This window comes from Molothrus ater, chromosome 30, assembly GCF_012460135.2.
Source record: "Molothrus ater isolate BHLD 08-10-18 breed brown headed cowbird chromosome 30, BPBGC_Mater_1.1, whole genome shotgun sequence".
Classification (NCBI taxonomy): domain Eukaryota; kingdom Metazoa; phylum Chordata; class Aves; order Passeriformes; family Icteridae; genus Molothrus; species Molothrus ater.
Window position 1 is genome coordinate 2300471 of NC_050507.2, and position 22622 is coordinate 2323092.

Consider the following 22622-nt stretch of genomic DNA (forward strand, 5'->3'; position numbering starts at 1 on the left):
TTGGGGTCTGAGATCCCATTTTGGGGGGCAGGATAGCAGCCAGAGCCCCAGTCCCAGTTTGGGGCTCCAGGTCCCACTTTGGGGTCCCAGGATGGCAGCCAGGGCTTCCAGTCCCACTTTGGGGTCTCAGGTCCCAGTTTGGGGCCCCCAGGTCCCAGTTTGGGGCCCCAGGATGGCAGACAGAGCCCCAGTCCCAGTTTGGGGCTCCAGTTCCCACTTTGGGGTCCCAGGTCCCAGTTTGGGGCCCTAGGATGGCAGCCAGGGCTTCCAGTCCCAGTTTGGGGCCCCCAGGTCCCAGTTTGGGGTCTGAGGTCCCAGAATGGCAGCCAGGGCTCCCAGTCCCAGTGTGGGGTCCCCGGTCCCAGTTTGGGGCACCAGGATGACAAACAGGGTTCCAGGTCCCAGTTTGGGTCCCCCAGGTCCCAGTTTGGGGTCTGAGATCCCAGTTTGGGGGGCAGGATAGCAGCCAGAGCCCCAGTCCCAGTTTGGGGCTCCAGGTCCCACTTTGGGGTCCCAGGATGGCAGCCAGGGCTTCCAGTCCCACTTTGGGGTCTCAGGTCCCAGTTTGGGGCCCCCAGGTGCCAGTTTGGGGCCCCAGGATGGCAGACAGAGCCCCAGTCCTAGTTTGGGGCTCCAGGTCCCACTTTGGGGTCCCAGGTCCCAGTTTGGGGCCCTAGGATGGCAGCCAGGGCTTCCAGTCCCAGTTTGGGGCCCCCAGGTCCCAGTTTGGGGTCTCAGGATGGCAGACAGAACCCCAGTCCCAGTTTGGGGCCCCCAGGTCCCAGTTTGGGGCACCAAGTCCCCCAGTACAGGGACCATGGACCCCCGTGCAGCCCCTGAGCCCCTAAAGGGGGGGTTTGAGCCCCCGTGAGGCCCCAGGAGGGTCCCCAGACCCTCCCCATACCCAGGAGAGGTTTAGGATGGGTACAGGGAAAGGTTCTGCCCCCAGAGGGTGCTGGGCACTGCCCAGGGAACGGGCACAGCCCCGAGGCTGCCAGGAGTGCTTGGACAGCACTCCAGGGATGCCCAGGGTGCGATTTTGGGATGCCCAGGGTGCGATTTTGGGGTGTCTGTGCAGGAGCAGCAATGGGCAGGAGCAGCCTGGCATTATTAATGGTGCTGCTAAATGTCCAAATCCTGGAAAAATGAGAAATCCAGGAGGTGGGAGACTCCACCAGCCCCAGCCCTGACCTGACAGTCAGGAAGAACCCAAAAAATATTCCTGAAAATAGGAATAACCCAACTGGAGGCCTCACTCCTCACCTGGAACCAGGTGGGATTGACCCCACAGGAGCTGGGAAACGACACAAAATCCCCAAATTCCAGGTGGTTTGGGCTGGGAAAATGCCCCAAATCCCCAAAGTGCCCAAATCCTGGCTGGTTTGGGCTGGGAAACTGCACAAAATCCCCAAATTCCAGGTGGTTTGGGCAGGGAAAATGCCACAAACTGCCCCAAAGTGCCCAAAATCCCCAAATCCCCGCTGCTCTGGGCTGGGAATCTGCCCCAAACTGCCCCAAATGCCCAAATCCCAGATGGTTTGGACTGGGAAAATGCCCCAAACTGCCCCAACTGCTCCAAAGAGCCCCAAAATGCCCAAATCCTGGCTGGTTTGGGCTGGGAAATTGCCCAAACTGCCTCAATCTCGGCTGCTCCGCCTGGGATTCTGCCCCAAACTGCCCAAAATCCCCAAATCCTGGCGGGTTTGCGCTGGCAAACTGCCCCAAAATCCCAAAATCCCAGCTGCTCTGGACTGGGAATCTGCCCCCAACTACCCCAAACTGCTCCAAAATGCCCCAAACTGCCCTAAAATCCCCAAATCCCGATGGGTTTGGGCTGGGAATCTGCTCCAAACTGCCCAAACTGTCCCCAAACTGCCCAAATTCCGGTTGGTTTGGGCTTGGAAACTGCCCCAAACTGCCCCAAACTGCCCCAAAGTGCCCAAGTCCCGGCTGGTTTGGGCAGGGAATCTGCCCCAAAGTGCCCCAAAATCCCCAGTTCCCGGCTGTCCCGGGATGCCAGCCCTGGGCTCGGTACTCACCCAGCTCGCAGGCAGGGCTGGGTTTGCCGGGCATCGCTCCCGCTGCCGCCTCCGGATCCTGGGCACTGTTCCGGCTCTGTCCCGGCTCTGTCCCGGCTCTGTCCCGGTACTGTCCCCAAGACTGTCCCGGCTCTGTCCCGGTGCTGTCCCGGTACTGTCCCGGCACTGTCTCGGCTCTGTCCCAGCACTGTCCCGGCTCTGTCCCGGCACTGTCTCGGCTCTGTCCCAGCACTGTCCCAGTACTGTCCCAGCACTGTCCCCAAGACTGTCCCGGCTCTGTCCCGGTACTGTCCCGGTACTGTCCCGGCACTGTCCCGGCTCTGTCCCGGCTCTGTCCCCAAGACTGTCCCGGCTCTGTCCCGGCTCTGTCCCGGCACTGTCCCCAAGACTGTCCCAGCACTGTCCCAGCACTGTCCCAGCTCTGTCCCCAAGACTGTCCCAGCACTGTCCCGGCTCTGTCCCGGCACTGTCCCCAAGACTGTCCCAGCACTGTCCCAGCACTGTCCCGGCTCTGTCCCGGTACTGTTCCGGCTCTGTCTCGGCTCTGTCCCGGCTCTGTCCCGGCACTGTCCCAGCACTGCCCCCAAGACTGTCCCGGCTCTGTCCCGGCACTGTCCCGGCTCTGTCCCAGCACTGTCCCGGCACTGTCCCAGCACTGTCCCCAAGACTGTCCCGGCACTGTCCCGGCACTGTCCCGGCTCTGTCCCAGCACTGTCCCGGCTCTGTCCCGGCACTGTCCCGGCTCTGTCCCAGCTCTATCCCGGCTCTGTCCCGGCACTGTCCCGGCTCTGTCCCGGCTCTGTCCCAGCACTGTCCCGGCTCTGTTCCGGCTCTGTCCCGGCTCTGTCCCGGCTCTGTCCCAGCACTGTCCCAGCTCTGTCCCGGCTCTGTCCCGGCTCTGTCCCAGCACTGTCCCGGCTCTGTTCCGGCTCTGTCCCGGCTCTGTCCCGGCACTGTCCCGGCACTGTCCCGGGTTCTGTCCCCAGCGCTGTCCCCTCCCTATTTAAGCGCTGTCCCCTCCCTGCCCCGAGCAGAGTTCCCGAGGAAGCTGCGAGGCGCCTCAAAGGCTCCCGATCATTAATTAAGTGCTCATTAAGACGCTTTGATGAAGCCACGGAGCCGCTTTGATGCCGCTCACGGGCCGGGCCGGCGGCTCCGCTGATCCGGGCCGGACTCTGCTCGGGCAGCCCCGGGACGTGCGGGCCGGACCGTCCCGGGCCGTGATAAATAACGGGGTGCGATAACGGAACCGCTGAGTCAGCAACACCTGGGCACAGGTGAGGCGGGCACGGGGCTGCCTGAGCCGGGCCACGTCCCGGGGCACCGAGAGCGGCCCCGAGGGTCCCCAGGGTGGCACCTGCGGGTGGCACCTGGGCAGGGAATTCCTGAGCAGCTGCGGGAATTCCTGCGGGGCTTTCCCGAAAATCTTTGGGCAGGGTTTGGTTTGTTTTGGCTCCTGGAAGGAGGAAAATAAACATGACCCACATGGGGCACGGCTGGAAGGTCCTGCCCGGTACCGGGAACCGGGAGAACCGGGAGAACCGGGAGAACCGGGAGAACGGGGGGATCCCGGGGCCAGCACGGGAGCAGCGGCAGCTGTGTGTTAAATGTTGTTTTTAATTTTGGAAAGATTTTTTACTTCATGTTTTTAACTGGGTTTTTAATAGTTTGTTGTATTTTTAAATTTTGTTTGTAATTGGTGTATGGTAGGGGAGATGGTATATTTATTTAAAGTTGTGGTTTTTAGTTTAGGTGTTGATAAGGTTGGTTTTGAAATGAGTTTTGTTGTTTGATTTAATTTTTTAGGGGTATTATGTTTTTATAGGATTTGTTTTTTAAGGTTTCGGATGGTGTTATGGGTTGCAGTATGAGGTATAGGGTAGGTTTTTAATTATTTTGTGGTGGTTTTTATTATAGGGTTTATAATTATAATTATTTAGAAATATATAATTATAAATATTATTTATATTGATATAATATAATTATAAATATTATTTATATTAATATAATATATTTAAATATATATATATATAAATATTATTATAGCGTTTATTACAATAATTAGTATATTGGTGTTTGTTTTAGTGTATTTGGAGTAGTGTGATGTAGTTAATTTGTTAAGGTTTTTTAATATTTGTATTTGGATTATTGTTTATTATATTATAGGGGTTTTATTGTTTAATAAATAAGTGTTTTCCACTTTTCTCCAAGAAAATATTTTCTCCCAAACCAGTTAAAAAAAAAAGCCAATTAAATCTACTTTCCTAAGAAAACTCCTTTAAAAATTCTCTCCAAAGTTTACCCTAAACCAAAATTGGCAAAATTTTCCTGTTGGGAAAGGTTCTGTGAAAAATGTGTATTTTATGCTTGGCTTTTCACAAATATTAAAATGAATGTTATATGTGTCATGTTAGAAAGTGATGCTGTATTAATTCTCTTAAGTAGTGTGTTAAATATAGTCGTAGGCTATAACATAATGTTAAAATAGAAACTATGTATGTGGGATATTCTTTTAAAGAGAGGAATGAGGTACTCCCACCGAGATAGCAGCCACAGGGCACCTGAATCCTTCAGAGAAAGAGAATTTATTGCTCCATTATCAGAAGAAATGAACTTCTTCCTGCCTCACTCAGAGAGGATGATGCCTTTAGGATTCAGGGGAAGAAGCTGACACTGACCAGACAAAATCCTGAATTTATGCATAATGTATGAGGTGTGTGAATATGCAACAGGCTGTTGTTTTTAAGGGTTAATCCTCTGTTAACGTGGGTCTTTTTTTTGGGCTTATTTTGCCCAGAAAGAGGTACCCCAACCGTCCGTAACTCTTTGTTTCTATTGTCTCATATTGTATGAATCCAAGTTGTCCATAGTTTTATTACCCTAATTTTAATACTATTTTTATAACCATTTTATTACCATTAAACGTTTAAAATTTTAAACCCAAGTGATTTGGTTTTTGGCATTGGGCAGGGATTCCCGGCTGTGAGGGTGGGCAGGCCCTGGGATGGATTTCCCTGGAAGCTGCGGCTGCCCCGTCCCTGGCAGTGCCCGAGGCCAGCCTGGACAGGGTTTGGAGCACCCTGGGGCAGAGAGAGGTGTCCCTGCCACGGCAGGGGTGGCACGGGACGATCTTTGAGGTCCTTTTCACCCCAAACCGTGCCTGAGCCCACGACCTCCCTCAGCCCTCCATCTTCCGCACTTCCGGACTCCATTTCCCATCACACCCCGCGCCAGCACGGCCCTGCGGGGAGTCCCCAGGGGACTCGGTTTCCCATGGTGCCTCGCGGCGGCGCAGCGGCGGCGCGGGGCTCACGTGACGCGGGGCGGTATAAAAGCGGCGGCGCAGCGATCGCGGCCCCATTGTTGTCGGCGCGCGCGGCGGGGCGGGAGCGGCCCCGGACCCCCCCGGGAGCGGCCCCGGGGCCCCCCCCGCCAGCGCCCCCCCCCCCCCCCCCCCCCAGGCGGCCCCAAAACCCCCCCCGGGCACCGGTGAGTGCGGGGAAAGGCGGCAGCGGCAGGCCCCGGGGGCTGGAGGGGCGGCCCCGCCTGCGGGGGGCGGGGAGGGCTGTGAGGGATGGGGGGGGGCAGTGAGGGGAGGGGGGTTCCAGGGAATGGGGGGGACTGAAAGGGATCGGGGGAGATGTGAGGGATGGGGGACTGTGAAGGATGGGGGGGCTATGAGGGATTTGGGGTTCCAAGGAATGGAGGGGGGGGTCTGTGAGGGATGGAGGGGCTGTAGGGACTGGGGGGCTGCGAGGAATTTGGGGTTCCAAGGGAATAGGGGGCCGTAGGGGATGGGAGGCTGTGAGGAATTTGGGGTTCCAGGGGATGAGGAGGTCTGTGAGGGAAGGGGGGTTCCAAGGGATGGGGGGGTGTCTTTGAGGGATGGGGGGGGGCTGTGAGGGATTGGGGGTTCCAGGGGATGGGGGGGGGGATGGCTGTGAGGGATTTGGGGTTCCAGGGGATGGGGGGGGCTGTGAAGGATTGGGTGGGCTGTGAGGGATTGGGGGTTCCAAGGGCTGGGGGGGCTCTACGGGATTGGGGGGTTCCAAGGGCTGGGGGGGCTCTACGGGATTGGGGTTCCAAGAGCTGGGGCGGCTGTGAAGGATTGGGTGGGCTGTGAGGGCTGTGAGGGCTCTACGGGATTGGGGGGTTCCAAAGGCTGGGGGGGCTGTGAGGGATTGGGGGGTTCCAAGGGCTGGGGGGGCTGTGAGGGATTGGGGGTTCCAAGGGCTGTGAGGGCTCTACGGGATTGGGGGGTTCCAAGGGCTGGGGGGGCTGTGAGGGCTGGGGGGGCTTGTAGGGGATGTGGGAGGGCTATAGGGGATATGGGGGGGCCTCACACAAGAGCCTGTAGGAGAAGGGAGGCTGTCGAGGGTATGGAGGGGGTGAGGGGGGGTCCTTGTAACCATGGGTCCATGGGAAATGGGGGGGCTGGATGAAATACGGGGCTGCCCCTGCTGGAAACATCTGGGGGTGCCTGGATGGGCTCCTATAGAGAGTGTGGGGGCTCCTTACAGCTCCCCCTGCACTGGGGGCCTGTAGGGGCTGTGTAGGGCCCCCCATTACATTTGGGGGGTTCTGGCAGGTGGGGTCTCCCCTCTGCTGGACCGTGGGGGGGGCACTGGAGGTGCTCAGAGTGGCCTTGGCACCTGTGGGTGGCCTTGGGGACCTCATGGGGGGCACTGGGCTTGTGCTGGGGGCTCCTCGAGAGGCTGCTGGTGATGATGATGATGATGATGATGATGGGGAGGTGACACCTGGGGGGGTCAGATGTCCCCAGAGGTGGGGGAGGGGCTGCTCTGCTGTTGGGCTGAGCCCTCTCCAGGCCTCACCTTCCCCCCCCCCAAGGTGATTTTGGGGGTCCCAGGTGACCCTGGAGCAGGTGAGACACCCTGGGAAGGGCCCCTGCTGCCCCACCCTCACCTGTCCAGGGCTCCTCTCTGCATCCACCTCTTCTGGGGTCTTTTCCACCTTCATCCCCTGATTGCAGCCCCGGGGAGTTTTGTGGCATCACCTTTCCATCCCCCCCAGGTACTGGTGGAGCATCTTTGGGGGTCCCCTTCCCCTCCTGTCCCTCTGGATCCAGGTGTTCATGGACCCCCCTTGATCTCCCAGGTCCAGTCATGGACACAGGGCCCAAGGAGGTTTTTTTGGGGTCACCTTTCTGTCCCCCAAAACCTGGGGACACCTGTCCCTCCTTCCCAGGCTCTTTCAGCCACGAGGTTTCCCAGATCAGCTCCTGTGTTCCAGGAATCCCAAACTCTCCTGATCCCTTCCCTGCTCCTAAAGTAATTCCAGACCATGGGGAAAAAAAGTTATATTTTTAATTTAACTCCTTTTGGTGAGGTTTAATCATTGAAATTCCCCAATTCCTCAGGATTTGAACCCATTTTTTCTTCCTCATTTCAAATTCCTTCCAATTGAAAAATAGGAAAAAATGGAACCTTAATATTTTTCATTTATTTGGGCTTTTTTTTTTCCTTTATTCTGACTCCTCCGAGGTTTCCTTTACATCATAGAAAGGATAATTTGGAATAATTTGGGTTTTTATGTGAGGAATACGAATCCCATCCTGTCAGATCCATCAGGGAAGGATCCTGGCACAGGTGGTGTGGGATCCCACCCAGACTCCAGCTCTGATTTTCTATGGAAATGCAATTTTAGGGAACAATTTGAGGATTTTCAGCAATTTTAGGTGGGGGGGGTGATGTTTTCCACCTCTGCTCCTCCTGGGATTGGGATTGATCAGTTCCTTCCTCTTTCCCCCCCCTCTACCACCAGGATTCCCCACTTTTCCTCCCAAAAAAAAACCCAAAAAACCCCAGAATTTCACCCTGAACTGGTGCATGGGTTGGGAATTTCTGGTTTTCCTTTTGGGACCCCAGCATTCCCTTCTGGAGGGGACGGGGCTGGATCCAGATCTGAGCAATCCCACCCAAAACCCAACTCCCAGAGGGCTCCAGAGCATCCTGGGGGGCTCCCAAATCCATCCTGGAAGTTTCCCAATGGGAATCACATCCAAAAATTCCCTTGCCCAACCTGGAGCTGGAAATTTCCCCAAATATGGCCATGGGTTATTTGGGATTTTTTTTTGGGTGCTTTTTGGGATTAAGGTAGGGCAGGAAAATCCCAGGGAGGCTCATTCCCAATCTGACATCTGTGATGGGTTGGGAATTTTTGGAGCATCTGGTGGTTTTTCTGAATTTTAAGGGGATTTTAGGGAGTGATCAGGATGTTCCAGGGGTGAATCTGGCAGTGCCTTTCCCAAAAAAAACCCAACAAAAAAATCACTTTTCCTTTGGGGTGGATTTCATCCCAAATCAATCCTGTAATCCCGTTTTTCTGGGTGAAAACCAAAACTTTTCCTTTGGTTTTGAGTGAATCTGGCAGTGCCTTTCCCAAAAAAAACCCAACCAAAAAATCACATTTCCTTTGATTTTGGGTGAATTTAATCCCAAATCAATCCCGAGTGGATGAGCTGGGATGGAGGAAGCTGGGGTGAATTTGTGTGGAGATTTTTAGGGAATTTTAGGGGGTGATTGGGATGTTCCGGGGTGAATCTGGCAGTGTCTCCTAAAAAGAAAAAAATAATCCAACCAAAAAAAAACCAAAACCACTTTTCCTTTGGATTTGGGTGAATTCAATCCCAAATCAATCCCAAATGGGAACGCACATAGGGATTCCTGAAGCTGGGGTGAATTTGTGTGGAGATTTTTAGGGAATTTTACGGGGTGATCAGGACGTTCCAGGGGTGAATCTGGCAGTGCCTTTCCAAAAAAAAATACCCAACCAAAAAATCGGGTTTTCTTTTGGTTTTGGGTGAATTCCATCCCAAATCAATCCTGGGTAGAAAAGCTGGGATAGGGGAAGTTGGGGTGAATGTTTGTGTGGAGATCTCCAGGGGATTTTAGGGGATCTGGCAGTGCCTTTCCAAAAAAATACCCAACCAAAAAATCGGGTTTTCTTTTGGTTTTGGGTTAATTCCATCCCAAATCAATCCTGAGTGGAGAAGCTGGGATGGGGGAAGCTGGGGTGAATGTTTGTGTGGAGATCTTTAGGGAATTTAGGGGTGATCAGGATGTTCCAGGGGTGAATCTGGCAGTGCCTTTCCAAAAAAATACCCGACCAAAAAATCAGGTTTTCCTTTGATTTAGGGTGAATTCCATCCCAAATCAATCCTGGGTGGGGAAGCTGGGATAGAGGAAGCTGGGGTCAATGTTTGTGTGGAGATTCCTGGGTGGATGGGCTGGGACAGGGGAAGTTGGGGTGAATGTTTGTGTGGATATTCCCGGGTGGATGGGCTGGGGTCAGTGTTTGTGTGGATATTCCCTCATGGATGGGCTGGGGTCAGTGTTTGTGTGGAGATTCCTGGGTGGAAAAGCTGGGGTCAGTGTTTGTGTGGATATTCCCTCCTGGATGGGCTGGGGTCAGTGTTTGTGTGGAGATTCCCTCATGGATGGGCTGGGGTCAGTGTTTGTGTGGAGATTCCCTCATGGATGGGCTGGGGTCAGTGTTTGTGTGGACATTCCCGGGTGGATGGGCTGGGGTCAATGTTTGTGTGGAGATTCCCTCATGGATGGGCTGGGGTCAGTGTTTGTGTGGAGATTCCCTCATGGATGGGCTGGGGTCAGTGTTTGTGTGGAGATTCCCTCATGGATGGGCTGGGGTCAGTGTTTATGTGGATATTCCCTCATGGATGGGCTGGGGTCGGTGTTTGTGTGGAGATTCCTGGGTGGATGGGCTGGGGTCAGTGTTTGTGTGGAGATTCCCGGGTGGATGGGCTGGGGCAGTGTTTGTGTGGAGATTCCCGGGTGGATGAGCTGGGGTCAGTGTTTGTGTGGAGATTCCTGGGTGGATGGGCTGGGGTCAGTGTTTGTGTGGAGATTCCCTCATGGATGGGCTGGGGTCGGTGTTTGTGTGGAGATTCCCTCATGGATGGGCTGGGGTCAGTGTTTGTGTGGAGATTCCCTCATGGATGGGCTGGCACGGGGAGGGAGCTCCCGTGGGACCGGGAATTCTCCAGGATGGGGAGCGCAGAACCCTCGGAGAATCCCGAGCACGTCCTGCCCATCCCGAGCCTGCGTGACTCATGAAACACGAACACCCAGGGCTGGACCCGCAGCTCCTGGCGCCATCGGGGGACGATGATCCGGGACAGCGGCCCGGGCCCTGACCCGCGCCTGTCCCGCTGCTCTCCGCAGGCCGCTCCGGTCCCGTCCGCTCCCCGCCGGGCTCTCCATGAGAACCGAGCCCCGATGGCCGCGCTCCCGAGCGCCGGGATCAAGCGCAAACCGGAGGATGCGGGACCGGGACCGGGATCGGGATCGGCCGCGTCCAGCGGCGCCGCCTCGGACGACGAGATCGCCACGAGCGACAGCGGCGACAGCTGCGACAGCGGCGGCAGCACCGGGAGCGCCGCCCGTGAGCCGGGGCCGGGCTGTGGGCGGGGCTCGGGAGATTCTTTTTCATTGATTTTTGGGAATTCTGGGGATTTTTAACGGGTTTAAAGAATTTGGGGCGTGGTGGTGGTAGTGGGGGGGGTTTTTTGGACAGTGTAAGGGATGTGGGGGGAATGGTGTGGAATCGATTGGAATTGTGAGGGGATCTTATGCAGCGATTTTGGGGGGAACTTTGGGGTTTTCAGGGGAATTTTACAGAATAGTAATTTGGAGTTTGGGAATTTTTAATTCATTTTGAATTAATTTTTAATAAGTTTTAATTTACTTAAAAATTTAAGGGGATTTACGGATTTTTTTAAAAAAATTGTTGAATTTTGTTTTATTTTTGGTGAGGCTTTAGAATTTGAGAGACAACTGAGATTTTTAAAAAAAATTTCAGGGCGATTTGGAGGAATTTTTTACTTTTTGGAGGCTTAAGGGAATTTCTGGGATTTTTTGAAAATTTCAGGGAAATTCTGAAGAATTTTTTACTTTTTGGGGGCTTGGGGGAATTTCTGGGATTTTTTGAAAGTTTGGGGGATTGTGGCATTTGTGGGGAATTATTTGGGGAATTCGTGGGCCTTGAATTTCCCTTGAATTTTGGGAAACTTCAGAGGAGTTGAGAAGGGATTTTGGGGGAGTTTGTAGGGAACCTGAAGGGAAATTCTGACCATTTGCAGGGGGGAATTATGGGGTAATTTTAAATTTTGGAGGGAAATAGAGGGAAAATGGGTGAATTTTTTATCATTTTGGGGGTGGTTTCGTTCTGACCTGCTCTGTGCCCACAGCCCCATCCATCCTGCAGGGCTTTGCCCAGTGTGAATTTCCTTTGAATTTTGGGAAATTTTTTAGGAGCTTGGGAGGGATTTTGGGGGATTTTTGATGGGGTGATTTTGTAGCAGATTTCTGACCATTTGCATTGGGGAATTACGGGATAATTTTAAATGTTGGAGGGAAATAGAGGGAAAATGGGTGAATTAATGTAAATTTGGTGTTGATTTCATTGTGACCCGCTCTGTGCCCATCCATCCTGCAGGGCTTTGCCCAGTGTGAATTTCCTTGGAATTTTGGGACATTTTTTAGGAGCTGGGGAGGGATTTTGGGGGATTTTTGATGGGGTGATTTTGTAGCAGATTTCTGAGCATTTGCATTGGGGAATTATGGGGTAATTTAAAATTTTGGAGGAAAATAGAGGGAAAATGGGTGAATTAATGTAATTTTGAGGGTGATTTGGTGCTGCCTGCAGCCCCATCCATCCTGTGGCCCTTCACCCAGGTCACTGTCTACTACTTTGCCCAGCATGAATTTCCTTTGAATTTTGGGAAATTTTTTAGGAGCTGGGGAGGGATTTTGGGGGATTTTTGATGGGGTGATTTTGTAGTGGATTTCTGACCATTTGCATTGGGGAATTATGGGGTAATTTAAAATGTTGGAGGAAAATAGATGGAAAATGGGTGAGTTAATGTAATTTTGGGAGTGATTTGGTGCTGCCTGCAGCCCCGTCCATCCTGCAGGGCTTTCACCCAGGTCACTGTCTACTACTTTGCCCAGCATGAATTTCCTTTGAATTTTGGGAAATTTTAGAGGAGCTGGGGAGGGATTTTGAGGGAGTTTTGACGGGGTGATTTTGTAGTGGATTTCTGACCATTTGCATTGGTGAATTACGGGATAATTTAAAATTTTGGAAGGAAATAGATGGAAAATGGGTGAATTAATGTAAATTTGGTGTTGATTTCATTGTGACCTGCTCTGTGCCCATCCATCCTGCAGGGCTTTGCCCAGTGTGAATTTCCTTTGAATTTTGGGAAATTTCTTAGGAGCTGGGGAGGGATTTTGGGGGATTTTTGATGGGGTGATTTTGTAATGGATTTCTGACCATTTGCATTGGTGAATTACGGGATAATTTTAAATGTTGGAGGGAAATAGATGGAAAGTGGGTGAATTAATGTAAATTTGGTGTTGATTTCATTGTGACCCGCTCTGTGCCCATCCATCCTGCAGGGCTTTGCCCAGTGTGAATTTCCTTGGAATTCTGGGAAATTTTAGAGGAGCTGGGGAGGGATTTTGAGGGAGTTTTGACAGGATGATTTTGCAGGGAGCATGGAGCGGATTTCTGAGCATTTGCATTGGGGAATTGTGGGGTAATTTAAAATTTTGGAAGGAAATTGAGGGAAAATGGGTGAATTAATGTAATTTTGAGGGTGATTTGGTGCTGCCTGCAGCCCCATCCATCCTGTGGCCCTTCACCCAGGTCACTGTCTACTACTTTGCCCAGCATGAATTTCCTTTGAATTTTGGGAAATTTTTTAGGAGCTTGGGAAGGATTTTGAGGGAGTTTTGACAGGATGAGTTTGGAGGGAACATGGAGCGGATTTCTGACCATTTGCATTGTGGAATTACGGGATAATTTTAAATGTTGGAGGGAAATAGATGGAAAATGGGTGAATTAATATAATTTTGGTGTTGATTTCATTGTGAGCCGCTCTGTGCCCATCCATCCTGCAGGGCTTTGCCCAGCGTGAATTTCCTTGGAATTTTGGAAAATTTTTTAGGAGCTGGGGAGGGATTTTGAGGGAGTTTTGACAGGATGAGTTTGGAGGGAACGTGGAGCGGATTTCTGACCATTTGCATTGGGGAATTGTGGGGTAATTTAAAATTATGGAAGGAAATTGAGGGAAAATGGGTGAATTAATAATAATAAAAGTAATTTTGAGGGTGATTTGGTGCTGCCTGCAGCCCCATCCATCCTGTGGCCCTTCACCCAGGTCACCTTCTACTACTTTGCCCAGCATGAATTTCCTTTGAATTTTGGGACATTTTTTAGGAGCTGGGGAGGGATTTTGAGGGAGTTTTGACAGGATGAGTTTGGAGGGAACATGGAGCGGATTTCTGACCATTTGCTTTGGGGAATTACGGGATAATTTTAAATGTTGGAAGGAAATAGAGGGAAAATGTGTGAATTTTGTATAATTTTGGGTGTGGTTTCGTTCTGACCCGCTCTGTGCCCACAGCCCCATCCATCCTGCAGGGCTTTGCCCAGCGTGAATTTCCTTTGAATTTTGGGAAATTTTAGAGGAGCTGGGGAGGGATTTTGGGGGATTTTTGATGGGGTGATTTTGTAGTGGATTTCTGACCATTTGCATTGGGCAATTATGGGGTTATTTTAAATTTTGGAAGGAAATAGATGGAAAATGGGTGAATTAATGTAATTTTGGTGTTGATTTCATTGTGCCCCTCTCTGTGCCCATCCATCCTGCAGGGCTTTGCCCAGTGTGAATTTCCTTGGAATTTTGGGACATTTTTTAGGAGCTGGGGAAGGATTTTGAGGGAGTTTTGACAGGATGAGTTTGGAGGGAACATGGAGCGGATTTCTGACCATTTGCATTGTGGAATTACGGGATAATTTTAAATGTTGGAAGGAAATTGAGGGAAAATGGGTGAGTTAATGTAATTTTGAGGGTGATTTGGTGCTGCCTGCAGCCCCATCCATCCTGTGGCCCTTCACCCAGGTCACTGTCTACTACTTTGCCCAGCATGAATTTCCTTTGAATTTTGGGACATTTTTTAGGAGCTGGGGAGGGACTTTGGGGGAGTTTTGATGGGGTGATTTTGTAGCAGATTTCTGACCATTTGCATTGTGGAATTACGGGGTAATTTTAAATGTTGGAGGGAAATAGATGGAAAATGGGTGAATTAATGTAATTTTGGTGCAGATTTCATTGCGCCCCTCTCTGTGCCCTCAGCCCCGTCCATCCTGCAGGGCTTTGCCCAGTGTGAATTTCCTTTGAATTTTGGGAAATTTTTTAGGAGCTGGGGAGGGATTTTGGGGGATTTTTGATGGGGTGATTTTGTAGCAGATTTCTGACCATTTGCATTGTGAAATTACGGGATAATTTTAAATGTTGGAAGGAAATAGATGGAAAATGGGTGAATTAATGTAATTCTGGTGCAGATTTCACTGTGCCCCTCTCTGTGCCCGCAGCCCCGTCCATCCTGCGGCGCTCCCGGGCGCGCCGGGGCGGGAAGCGCGTGCGCTTTGCCCAGGTCACCGTTTACTACTTTGCCCGGCGCCAGGGCTTCACCTGCGTGCCCAGCGCCGGGGGCAGCTCCCTGGGCATGGCCCCGCGGCACCACCGTGCCCGCAGGTACAGCCTCAGCCAGTTCGCCCACCTGCGCCAGGTGAGCCACCGGCAGCACCTGCGGCAGCACCTGCGCCGGGAGAAACTGCGAGCCAGGAGGAGAGAGGTGAGGGGGGAGCCAGGTGGGGAGGGATGGGGATCCAGGTGGGGAATACCTGGGGAGGGAGGGGGGATCCAGGTGGGGAATAGGTGGGGAGGGGAGGGAAGAATCCAGGTGGGGAATAGGTGGGGAGGGAGGGCAGAATCCAGGTGGGGAGGGAGGGGAGATCCAGGTGGGGAATACCTGGGGAGGGAGGGCAGAATCCAGGTGGGGAGGGAGGGGGGATCCAGGTGGGGAATAGGTGGGGAGGGAGGGGGGATCCAGGTGGGGAGGGATGGGGATCCAGGTGGGGAATACATGGGGAGGGCGAGGGATCCAGGTGGGGAATAGGTGGGGAGGGATGGGGGATCCAGGTGGGGAAGAGGTGGGGAGGGGAGGGAAATCCAGGTGGGGAGGGAGGGGAAATCCAGGTGGGGAATAGGTGGGGAGGGAGAGGGATCCAGGTGGGGAATAGGTGGGGAGGAAGGGAAGAATCCAGGTGGGGAATAGGTGGGGAGGGAGGGGGGATCCAGATGGGGAAAAACTGGAGAGAGAGGGAAGAATCCAGGTGGGAAATACCTGGGGAGGGAGGGAGCAAGGGGGAATCCAGGTTGGAAATACTTGGGGAGGGAGGGAAGAATCTAGATGGGAAATAGATGGGGAGGAAGGGAGAATCCAGGTGGGAAATAGGTGTGAGGGAGACGGGAATCCTGATGGGAAATGCCTGGGGAGGGAGGGTGGAATGCAGATGGGAAATAGCTGGGGAGGGGGGGACAGAGCAAGGGGGAATCCAGGTGGGAAATAGCTGGGGAAGGAGAGAAGAATCCAGATGGGAAATAGGTGGGGAGGGAGAGAAGAATCCAGGTGGTAAATACCTGGGGAGAAAGGGAGAGAGGAAGAGAGGGGGAGTCCAGATGGGGAATAGCTGGGATGGAGACTGGAATCCAGGTGGGAAATGCCTGGGGAGGGAGGGAGCAAGGGGGAATCCAGATGGGAAATAGGTGGAGATGGAGGGTGGAATCCAGATGGGAAATAGCTGGGGTGGGGGGGACAGAGCAAGGGGGAATCCAGGTGGGGAAAAACTGGAGAGGGAGGGCAGAATCCAGGTGGGAAATACCTGGGGAGGGAGGGAAGAATCCAGGTGGGAAATAGGTGGAGATGGAGGGTGGAATCCAGGTGGGAAACAGCTGGAGGGGCAGCAGTGGGAGAGGATAATACCTGGAGAGGATTTGGGGTGACAAAGAGAATGTGGGTGGGGAATACCTGGGGGTGGATTTGGGGGAGCCAGGTATTGGGGCTGGGAGGGGGAATCCAGGTGGGAAATACCTGGGGAGGGAGGGGGAATCCAGGTGGGAAATACCTGGGGAGGGAGGGGGAATCCAGGTGGGAAATACCTGGATGGGTTTGGTGGTGGGCAGGTGGGGAAGCCCTTGGGGAGGGATTTGGGGGAGGGAAGTGAAAAATGCCCGGGTGAGGTTGGAAGAGGGGCAAAGTGAGGGGAATCCAGGTGGGAAAAACTTTGGGGGGATCTTAGGAGGAAGATGCAGGGAAAACTCAGTGTGGGAAACACCTGGGTGGCACCTGGGGGTGATCAGGATGTTCTGGGGTGAGTCTGGCAGTGCCTTTCCAAAAGAACCAACCCAACAGAAAAATCACTTTTCCTTTGGTTTAGGGTGAATTCCATCCCAAATCAATCCCGAAATCCTGGGGCTTGGGTGAAAACCAAAGCTTTTCCTTTGTTTTTGGGTGAATCTGGCAGTGCCTTTCTGAAAAAGCCCAACAGAAAAATCATTTTCTTTTGGTTGTACAAACCTTGGGAGGGACAGGGACAAGTTTGGGTGGGGGGAAGGACACCTGGGCCTGGTGACCCCCGTGGTTCCACATCCCCACACGTGTCCCTCTGCCAGCATCCAGGAACACAAAATCACAGAATGATTATAGGTTGATTGATTATGATTATGATTGATTATTGATTATTGATTATTGATTATGATCATACAGCACCTGCAGTGCTTTTCTTGAAGAGCTCTGGGTGTCAGGGCTACAGCCCCAAATCTGACCCACCACGGTTTCCAGCTGAACATGTTTTCTATTCTCTCATGATGTAATTTAAATATTAATTATTAAACTTGCATTGTTCAGTTGTATACATTGATTTCATCCAAGCACAGATCCTCGTGATCCCCCTCAAACCTCTAATATAGTTTCTCATTATTTTCCTTACTATTAAACAATAATTATATATAATATTTACATTATTTATCCTATAGTGATTACACAGGTGCAGTTTCACCTGATCCAGCAAACACAGGGCCTGACATTCCCCAGGGCCTACCCTTAACATTTCCCAGGGTTCACCAAGCCTGATTTCCTTTCTAACTCCCTGAATTTCCTATTTTGGGGAGTTTTGACAGGCTGAATTTGGAGGGAAACTGGAGGGGAATTCTGAGCATTTGCAGGGGAGGAAGTGCAGGGTAATTTTGAATTTTGGAGGGAAATAGAGGGAAAATGGGTGAATTTTGTATAATTTTGGGGGTGATCTTGTTCTGACCCACTCTGTGCCTGCAGCCCTGTCCATCCTAGGTCCAGGTCACCATCTGCTACTTTGTCCAACATAAATTTCCTTGGAATTTTGGGAATTTTTTTAGGAGCTGGGGAGGGATTTTGGGGGATTTTTGATAGGCTGAGTTTGGAAGGAAATCCTGAGCATTTGCAGGGGGGAATTATGGGGTAATAATGGGTAATTTTAAATTTTGGAGGGAAATAGAGGGGAAATGGGTGAATTTAATGTAATTTTGGGGGTGGTTTTGTGGTGGCCAGCCCTGATCTGTGTTGTGCCCACAGCCCTGTCCATCCTGTGGCGCTTTGCCCAGCATTGATTTCCTTTCCTTTTAGAGGAGCTGGGGAGGGATTTTGGGGGAGTTTTGATGGGATGAGTTTGGAAAGAAACAAATTACGAGGTAATTTTAAATTTTGGAGGGAAATAAAAAGAAAATGGGTGAATTTTGTATAATTTTGGAGGTTGTTTTGTACTGACCCATGATGTGCCTGCAGCCCTGTCCATCCTAGGTCCAGGTCACCATCCACTACTTTGCCCAACATAAATTTCCTTTGAATTTTGGGAATTTTTTTAGGAGCTGGGGAGGGATTTTGGGGGAGTTTTGATGGGATGAGTTTGGAAAAGAAACGAATGACGAGGTAATTCTAAATTTTGGAGGGAAATAGAAGGAAAACGGGTGAATTAATGTAATTTTGGTGCCGATTTGGCGCTGACCCACCCTGAAGCCGTTCAGCTCTCCAAACCTTCTCCTCTCCCTCCTTCCCAGCTGACCCAGAACGGGACGGTGCCCTCGGCCGAGGCGGCGGGGCTGACCTTGGCCGACGTGTCGGACGATGACCTGGACGTGGGCCAGGTGGAGGTGGGCGATTATTTCTACCTGCAGCCGCTGCCCACCAAGCGGCGCCGGGCGCTGCTGCGCGCCTCGGGCGTGCGCAGGATCGACGCCGAGGAGCGCCAGGAGCTCCGCGCCCTGCGCCTGTCCCGCGAGCAGTGCGGCTGCCACTGCCGGCTGACCTGCGAGCCCCGCACCTGCGCCTGCAGCCAGGCGGGCATCCAGTGCCAGGTGAGGGCATCCAGTGCCAGGTGAGGGCATCCAGTGCCAGGTGAGGGACATGGGGGGGGCAGGTGAGGGCATCCAGTGCCAGGTGAGACAAGGAGGGGCCAGGTGAGGGCATCCAGTGCCAGGTGAGGGCATCCAGTGCCAGGTGAGAGACACAGAGGGGCCAGAGTGGTCATTGTGTGCCAGGCGGGCATCCAGTGCCAGGTGAGGGACAAGGAGGGGGCCAGGCGGGCATCCAGTGCCAGGTGAGACATGGGGAGGAGCCAGGTGGGCATCCAGTGCCAGGTGAGGGCATCCAGTGCCAGGTGAGGGCATCCAGTGCCAGGTGAGGGACACGGAGGGGCCAGGTGGGGGCATCCAGTGCCAGGTGAGAGACACAGAGGGGCCAGGTGAGGGCATCTAGTGCCAGGTGAGACAAGGAGGGGCCAGGTGGGCATCCAGTGCCTGGTGAGACATGGGGGGGGCAGGGTGGTCATTGTGTGCCAGGTGGGCATCCAGTGCCAGGTGAGACATGGGGGGGCCAGGCGGGCATCCAGTGCCAGGTGAGGGCATCCAGTGCCAGGTGAGGGACATGGAGGGGCCAGGTGAGACATGGGGAGGAGCCAGGTGAGGGCATCCAGTGCCAGGTGAGACATGGGGGGGGCAGGTGAGGGCATCCAGTGCCAGGTGAGGGCATCCAGTGCCAGGTGAGGGACATGAGGGGCCAGGTGAGGGCATCCAGTGCCAGGCGAGGGCATCCAGTGCCAGGTGAGACATGGGGGGGCCAGGTGAGGGCATCCAGTGCCAGGTGAGAGACGTGGAGGGGCCAGGGTGGTCATTGTGTGCCAGGCGGGCATCCAATGCCAGGTGAGAGACACAGAGGGGCCAGGTGAGGGCATCCAGTGCCAGGTGAGAGACATGGGGGGGGCAGGCGGGCATCCAGTGCCAGGTGAGAGACACAGAGGGGCCAGGGTGGTCATTGTGTGCCAGGAGGGCATCCAGTGCCAGGTGAGACACACAGAGGGGCCAGGCTGGTCATTGTGTGCCTCCTGAAGAGTGGGGAGAGGCAGGTGTGCCAGGAGAGGCAGGTGTGCCAGGTGTGCCAGGTGTGCCAGGAGAGCTGCAGGGCAGGGGTTTGGCGTGGGATGAGGGCCAGGCTGCTCCTTGTGTTCTTCTGTTCTGTGCTCCTTGAGGAGTGGGGAGAGCCAGGTGTGCCAGGTGTGCCAGGTGAGGGCATGCAGTGCCAGGTGAGGGCATGCAGTGCCAGGTGAGCTGGGATAAGGGGCCACAGGTGGGCCTCCAGGCACACCCACCCACTGTGCCCTGTGCTTGCTCCTTGGGGGAGCAGAGGGTGCCAGCTGAGGCACCTGGGGCTTGTGGTCCAGCAGCAGCTCCAGGTGTGTTTTGGCCATACCTGGAATGCATAAACTCCTCCCCACCCCAAATTCCTGCTGTCCAGGTGGGATCTGGGATCTCTCTGGGGGGGGATGAAGGGTGGAATCCAGATGGGATCCTGTGGGATCCTGCACCTGTCCACATCCTCCCTATGGAGACACCTGGCTGGGATAACGTCCCACACCGGTGTTTGGGGTGGGATTTGGACCTTGGAGGGCTCCTGCAGGGTCTCACCCCTGTCATTGGTGTGAGCTTCAGGCTGGGAGGGCTCTGCAGGCTCTCACCCCTGTTACTGGGGTGGGATTTGGCCCCTGGAGGGCCCTGCAGGGTCCCACACCTGTCCTTGGGGTGGGATTTGGCCCCTGGAGGGCCCTGCAGGGCCTCACCCTGTCCCTGTCCCCAGCTGGATCACACCTGGTTCCCGTGCGGCTGCTCCCAGGATAAATCCCCACCATCAAGTTTGGGGTGGGATTTGGCCCCTGGAGGGCTCCTGCAGGGTCCCACACCTGTAATTGGGGTGGGATTTGGATCCTGGAGGGCTCTGCAGGGTCTCACCCTGTCCCTGTCCCCAGGTGGATCACACCTGGTTCCCGTGTGGCTGCTCCTGGGACAAAGCCCCACCAGCATGTTTGGGGTGGGATTTGGCCCCTGGAGGGCCCTGCAGGCTCTCACCCCGTCACTGGGGTGGGATTTGGATCCTGGAGGGCCCTGCAGGGCCTCACCCGTGTCACTGGGGTGGGATTTGGATCCTGGAGGGCCCTGCAGGGCCTCACCCGTGTCACTGGGGTGGGATTTGGATCCTGGAGGGCTCCTGCAGGGTCCCAGCTCTGTCATTGGGGTGGGGTTCAGGCTGGGAGGGCCCTGCAGGGTCCCAGCCCTGTCACTGGGGTGGGATTTGGCCCCTGGAGGGCCCTGCAGGGTCTCACCCTGTCCTTGGGGTGGGATTTGGCCCCTGGAGTGCCCTGCAGGCTCTCACCCTGTCATTGGGGTGGGATTTGGATCCTGGAGGGCCCTGCAGGGTCCCACACCTGTCACTGGGGTGGGATTTGGCCCCTGGAGGGCCCTGCAGGGTCCCAGCTCTGTCATTGGGGTGGGATTTGGCCCCTGGAGGGCCCTGCAGGGTGGTCTCACGCTGTCCCTGTCCCCAGGTGGATCGCACCTCGTTCCCGTGCGGCTGCTCCCGGGACGGCTGTGGGAACGTGGCCGGGCGCATCGAGTTCAATCCCCTGCGCGTCCGCACGCACTTCCTGCACACCCTGATGAAGCTGGAGCTGGAGAACCGGCGCCAGGAGGAGGAGGAGGAGGAGGAGGAAGGAGCTGCCGGCCCCAGCTGGCCGCCCCCCCAGCCCCCCGAGACTCAGGACTTCCAGGAGTACCTGGCGGAGAACGAGCGGGCGGTGCTGCACCTGCAGACGGCCGAGGAGCTGGAGAGGCTGAAGGCTGAGGAAGACTCTGGAAGCGGCTCTGGGGGAGAGGGGGGCGGGCTCTGCGTGCTGGGGGAGCACCTGGATGACGCCTGGCAGGTGAAACCTGCCCCGTGCCCCGGGCTCAGCTCCAGCCTCCTGATCCCAGCCCAGTTCCCGCTGGAATCTCCTGTGCTCTGCTACCCCCAGGGGCAGCCGGCCCAGGGCGGCTCCTCCCAGCCCTACCTGCCCCATGCCCCTGGGCTCCTGTGCCAGCTGGAGCCACGGGCAGCTGCCAAGGGTGGCAGTGGGCACGGGGAGCACCCAGCTCCAGCCTCCAGCGCCCCCGGGAAGGAGCTGGGGGTGCCGCCTGTCCCTGCGGCTGCGAGCAAGGAAGGAGCGCCCCAAAATCTCCCAGAGCACCTGGAGCACCCCCACCTGCCCGTATGAGTGGCCTCAGGCCCTCTGGCTCCATTATTTATTCCATGGATTGATTATTTAATTGGTGGGGGCTGCTCTGGACAGAGGATTGACCAGGCCCAGGAGTCCTTTTCTCACCTGGTGGGGGTCACCTGTGCCAGGACTCACCTGAGCTGCAGCCTCTGGGATCCTTCCTGTTCTCCATCCCACCTGGCAGAGATCACCTGAGCCAGGACTCACCTGAGCTGGAGCCTCCTGGATCCCACAGCAGCTCTGTCCCTGTGGCTGCCTCCACTTTCCTTGGTTTTAAGGGAAAATCCGTTTTTCCCTAATTCCTGTTTGTTTAATGAATGTCTCACCTGGGCCACCTCATCCAAGGTGATGCTTCCACTCACCTGCAGCTGGGATGGATTGGGAAACACCTGGAACTGGCACAAGAGACCCAAGACTGGAGTCCCCAAACTCACCTGGAAAAATTCTGGGGGGGTTGAACCAACTTCACCTCCTCGTTGGCTCCTCCATCACCTGGAACTGATCACCTGTACCTGTGGGAACCTTCTGGAACATTCATTGCCGTGAATTGCAGCTGCTGAGGGGATGGAGCTGCCCCTGCAAGAAGCAGGATTTGGGATGTGAGGGTGCAGGAGCGTCCCTGGCCCACTGCAGGTGAGCTCTGGGCATCCAGGTGAGCAATTCCAGCAGGAGCAGAGCCCTGCAGGTGTGCCCAGGTGTCCCATGGATGCAATGTCTGATCCCTGAGCTCTCAGCTGCCTCCTTGTCCATCCATCCATCCATGCAGGTGGCCTCACCTGGCTGTGTTTCCCAAAGAGCTGTTCCTGCCTCTGCAGCCCTCAGGATCCATCCCACGGATCCTGAGGATGGATCCATGCCAGCAGAGCCCTGCAGGTGTGCACAGGTGCCCAGCTCCTGCTCTTCCTGGTGCACCTGAATTCCCTGTGCTGCTCCTCCTCAGGTGCTTCCTGCTCACCTGTGCTCCCTCTGCCTCCGGGCATCTCCACTGGCACCAAACTGGTCAGACTGGGGTGGATTCTCCAGACTCACCTGGTCCCTCCAGCCCTTCCTTGGATGGGATTCATGGGACACCCA

At 54.6% G+C, this 22622-nt stretch overlaps 1 protein-coding gene across 1 annotated transcript; it reads left to right on the forward strand.

Moving 5' to 3' along the window:
• The first annotated feature begins 5460 nt into the window (after positions 1-5460).
• On the forward strand, positions 5461-21545 carry CSRNP2 (cysteine and serine rich nuclear protein 2). The gene is made up of 5 exons (XM_036399793.2): positions 5461-5528; positions 10244-10463; positions 14463-14725; positions 18025-18321; positions 20841-21545. Exons 2-5 carry the CDS (start codon positions 10298-10300, stop codon positions 21543-21545), a joined length of 1431 nt encoding a protein of 476 aa, XP_036255686.1. The 5' UTR covers positions 5461-5528; positions 10244-10297.
• The last annotated feature ends 1077 nt before the right edge of the window (positions 21546-22622 follow it).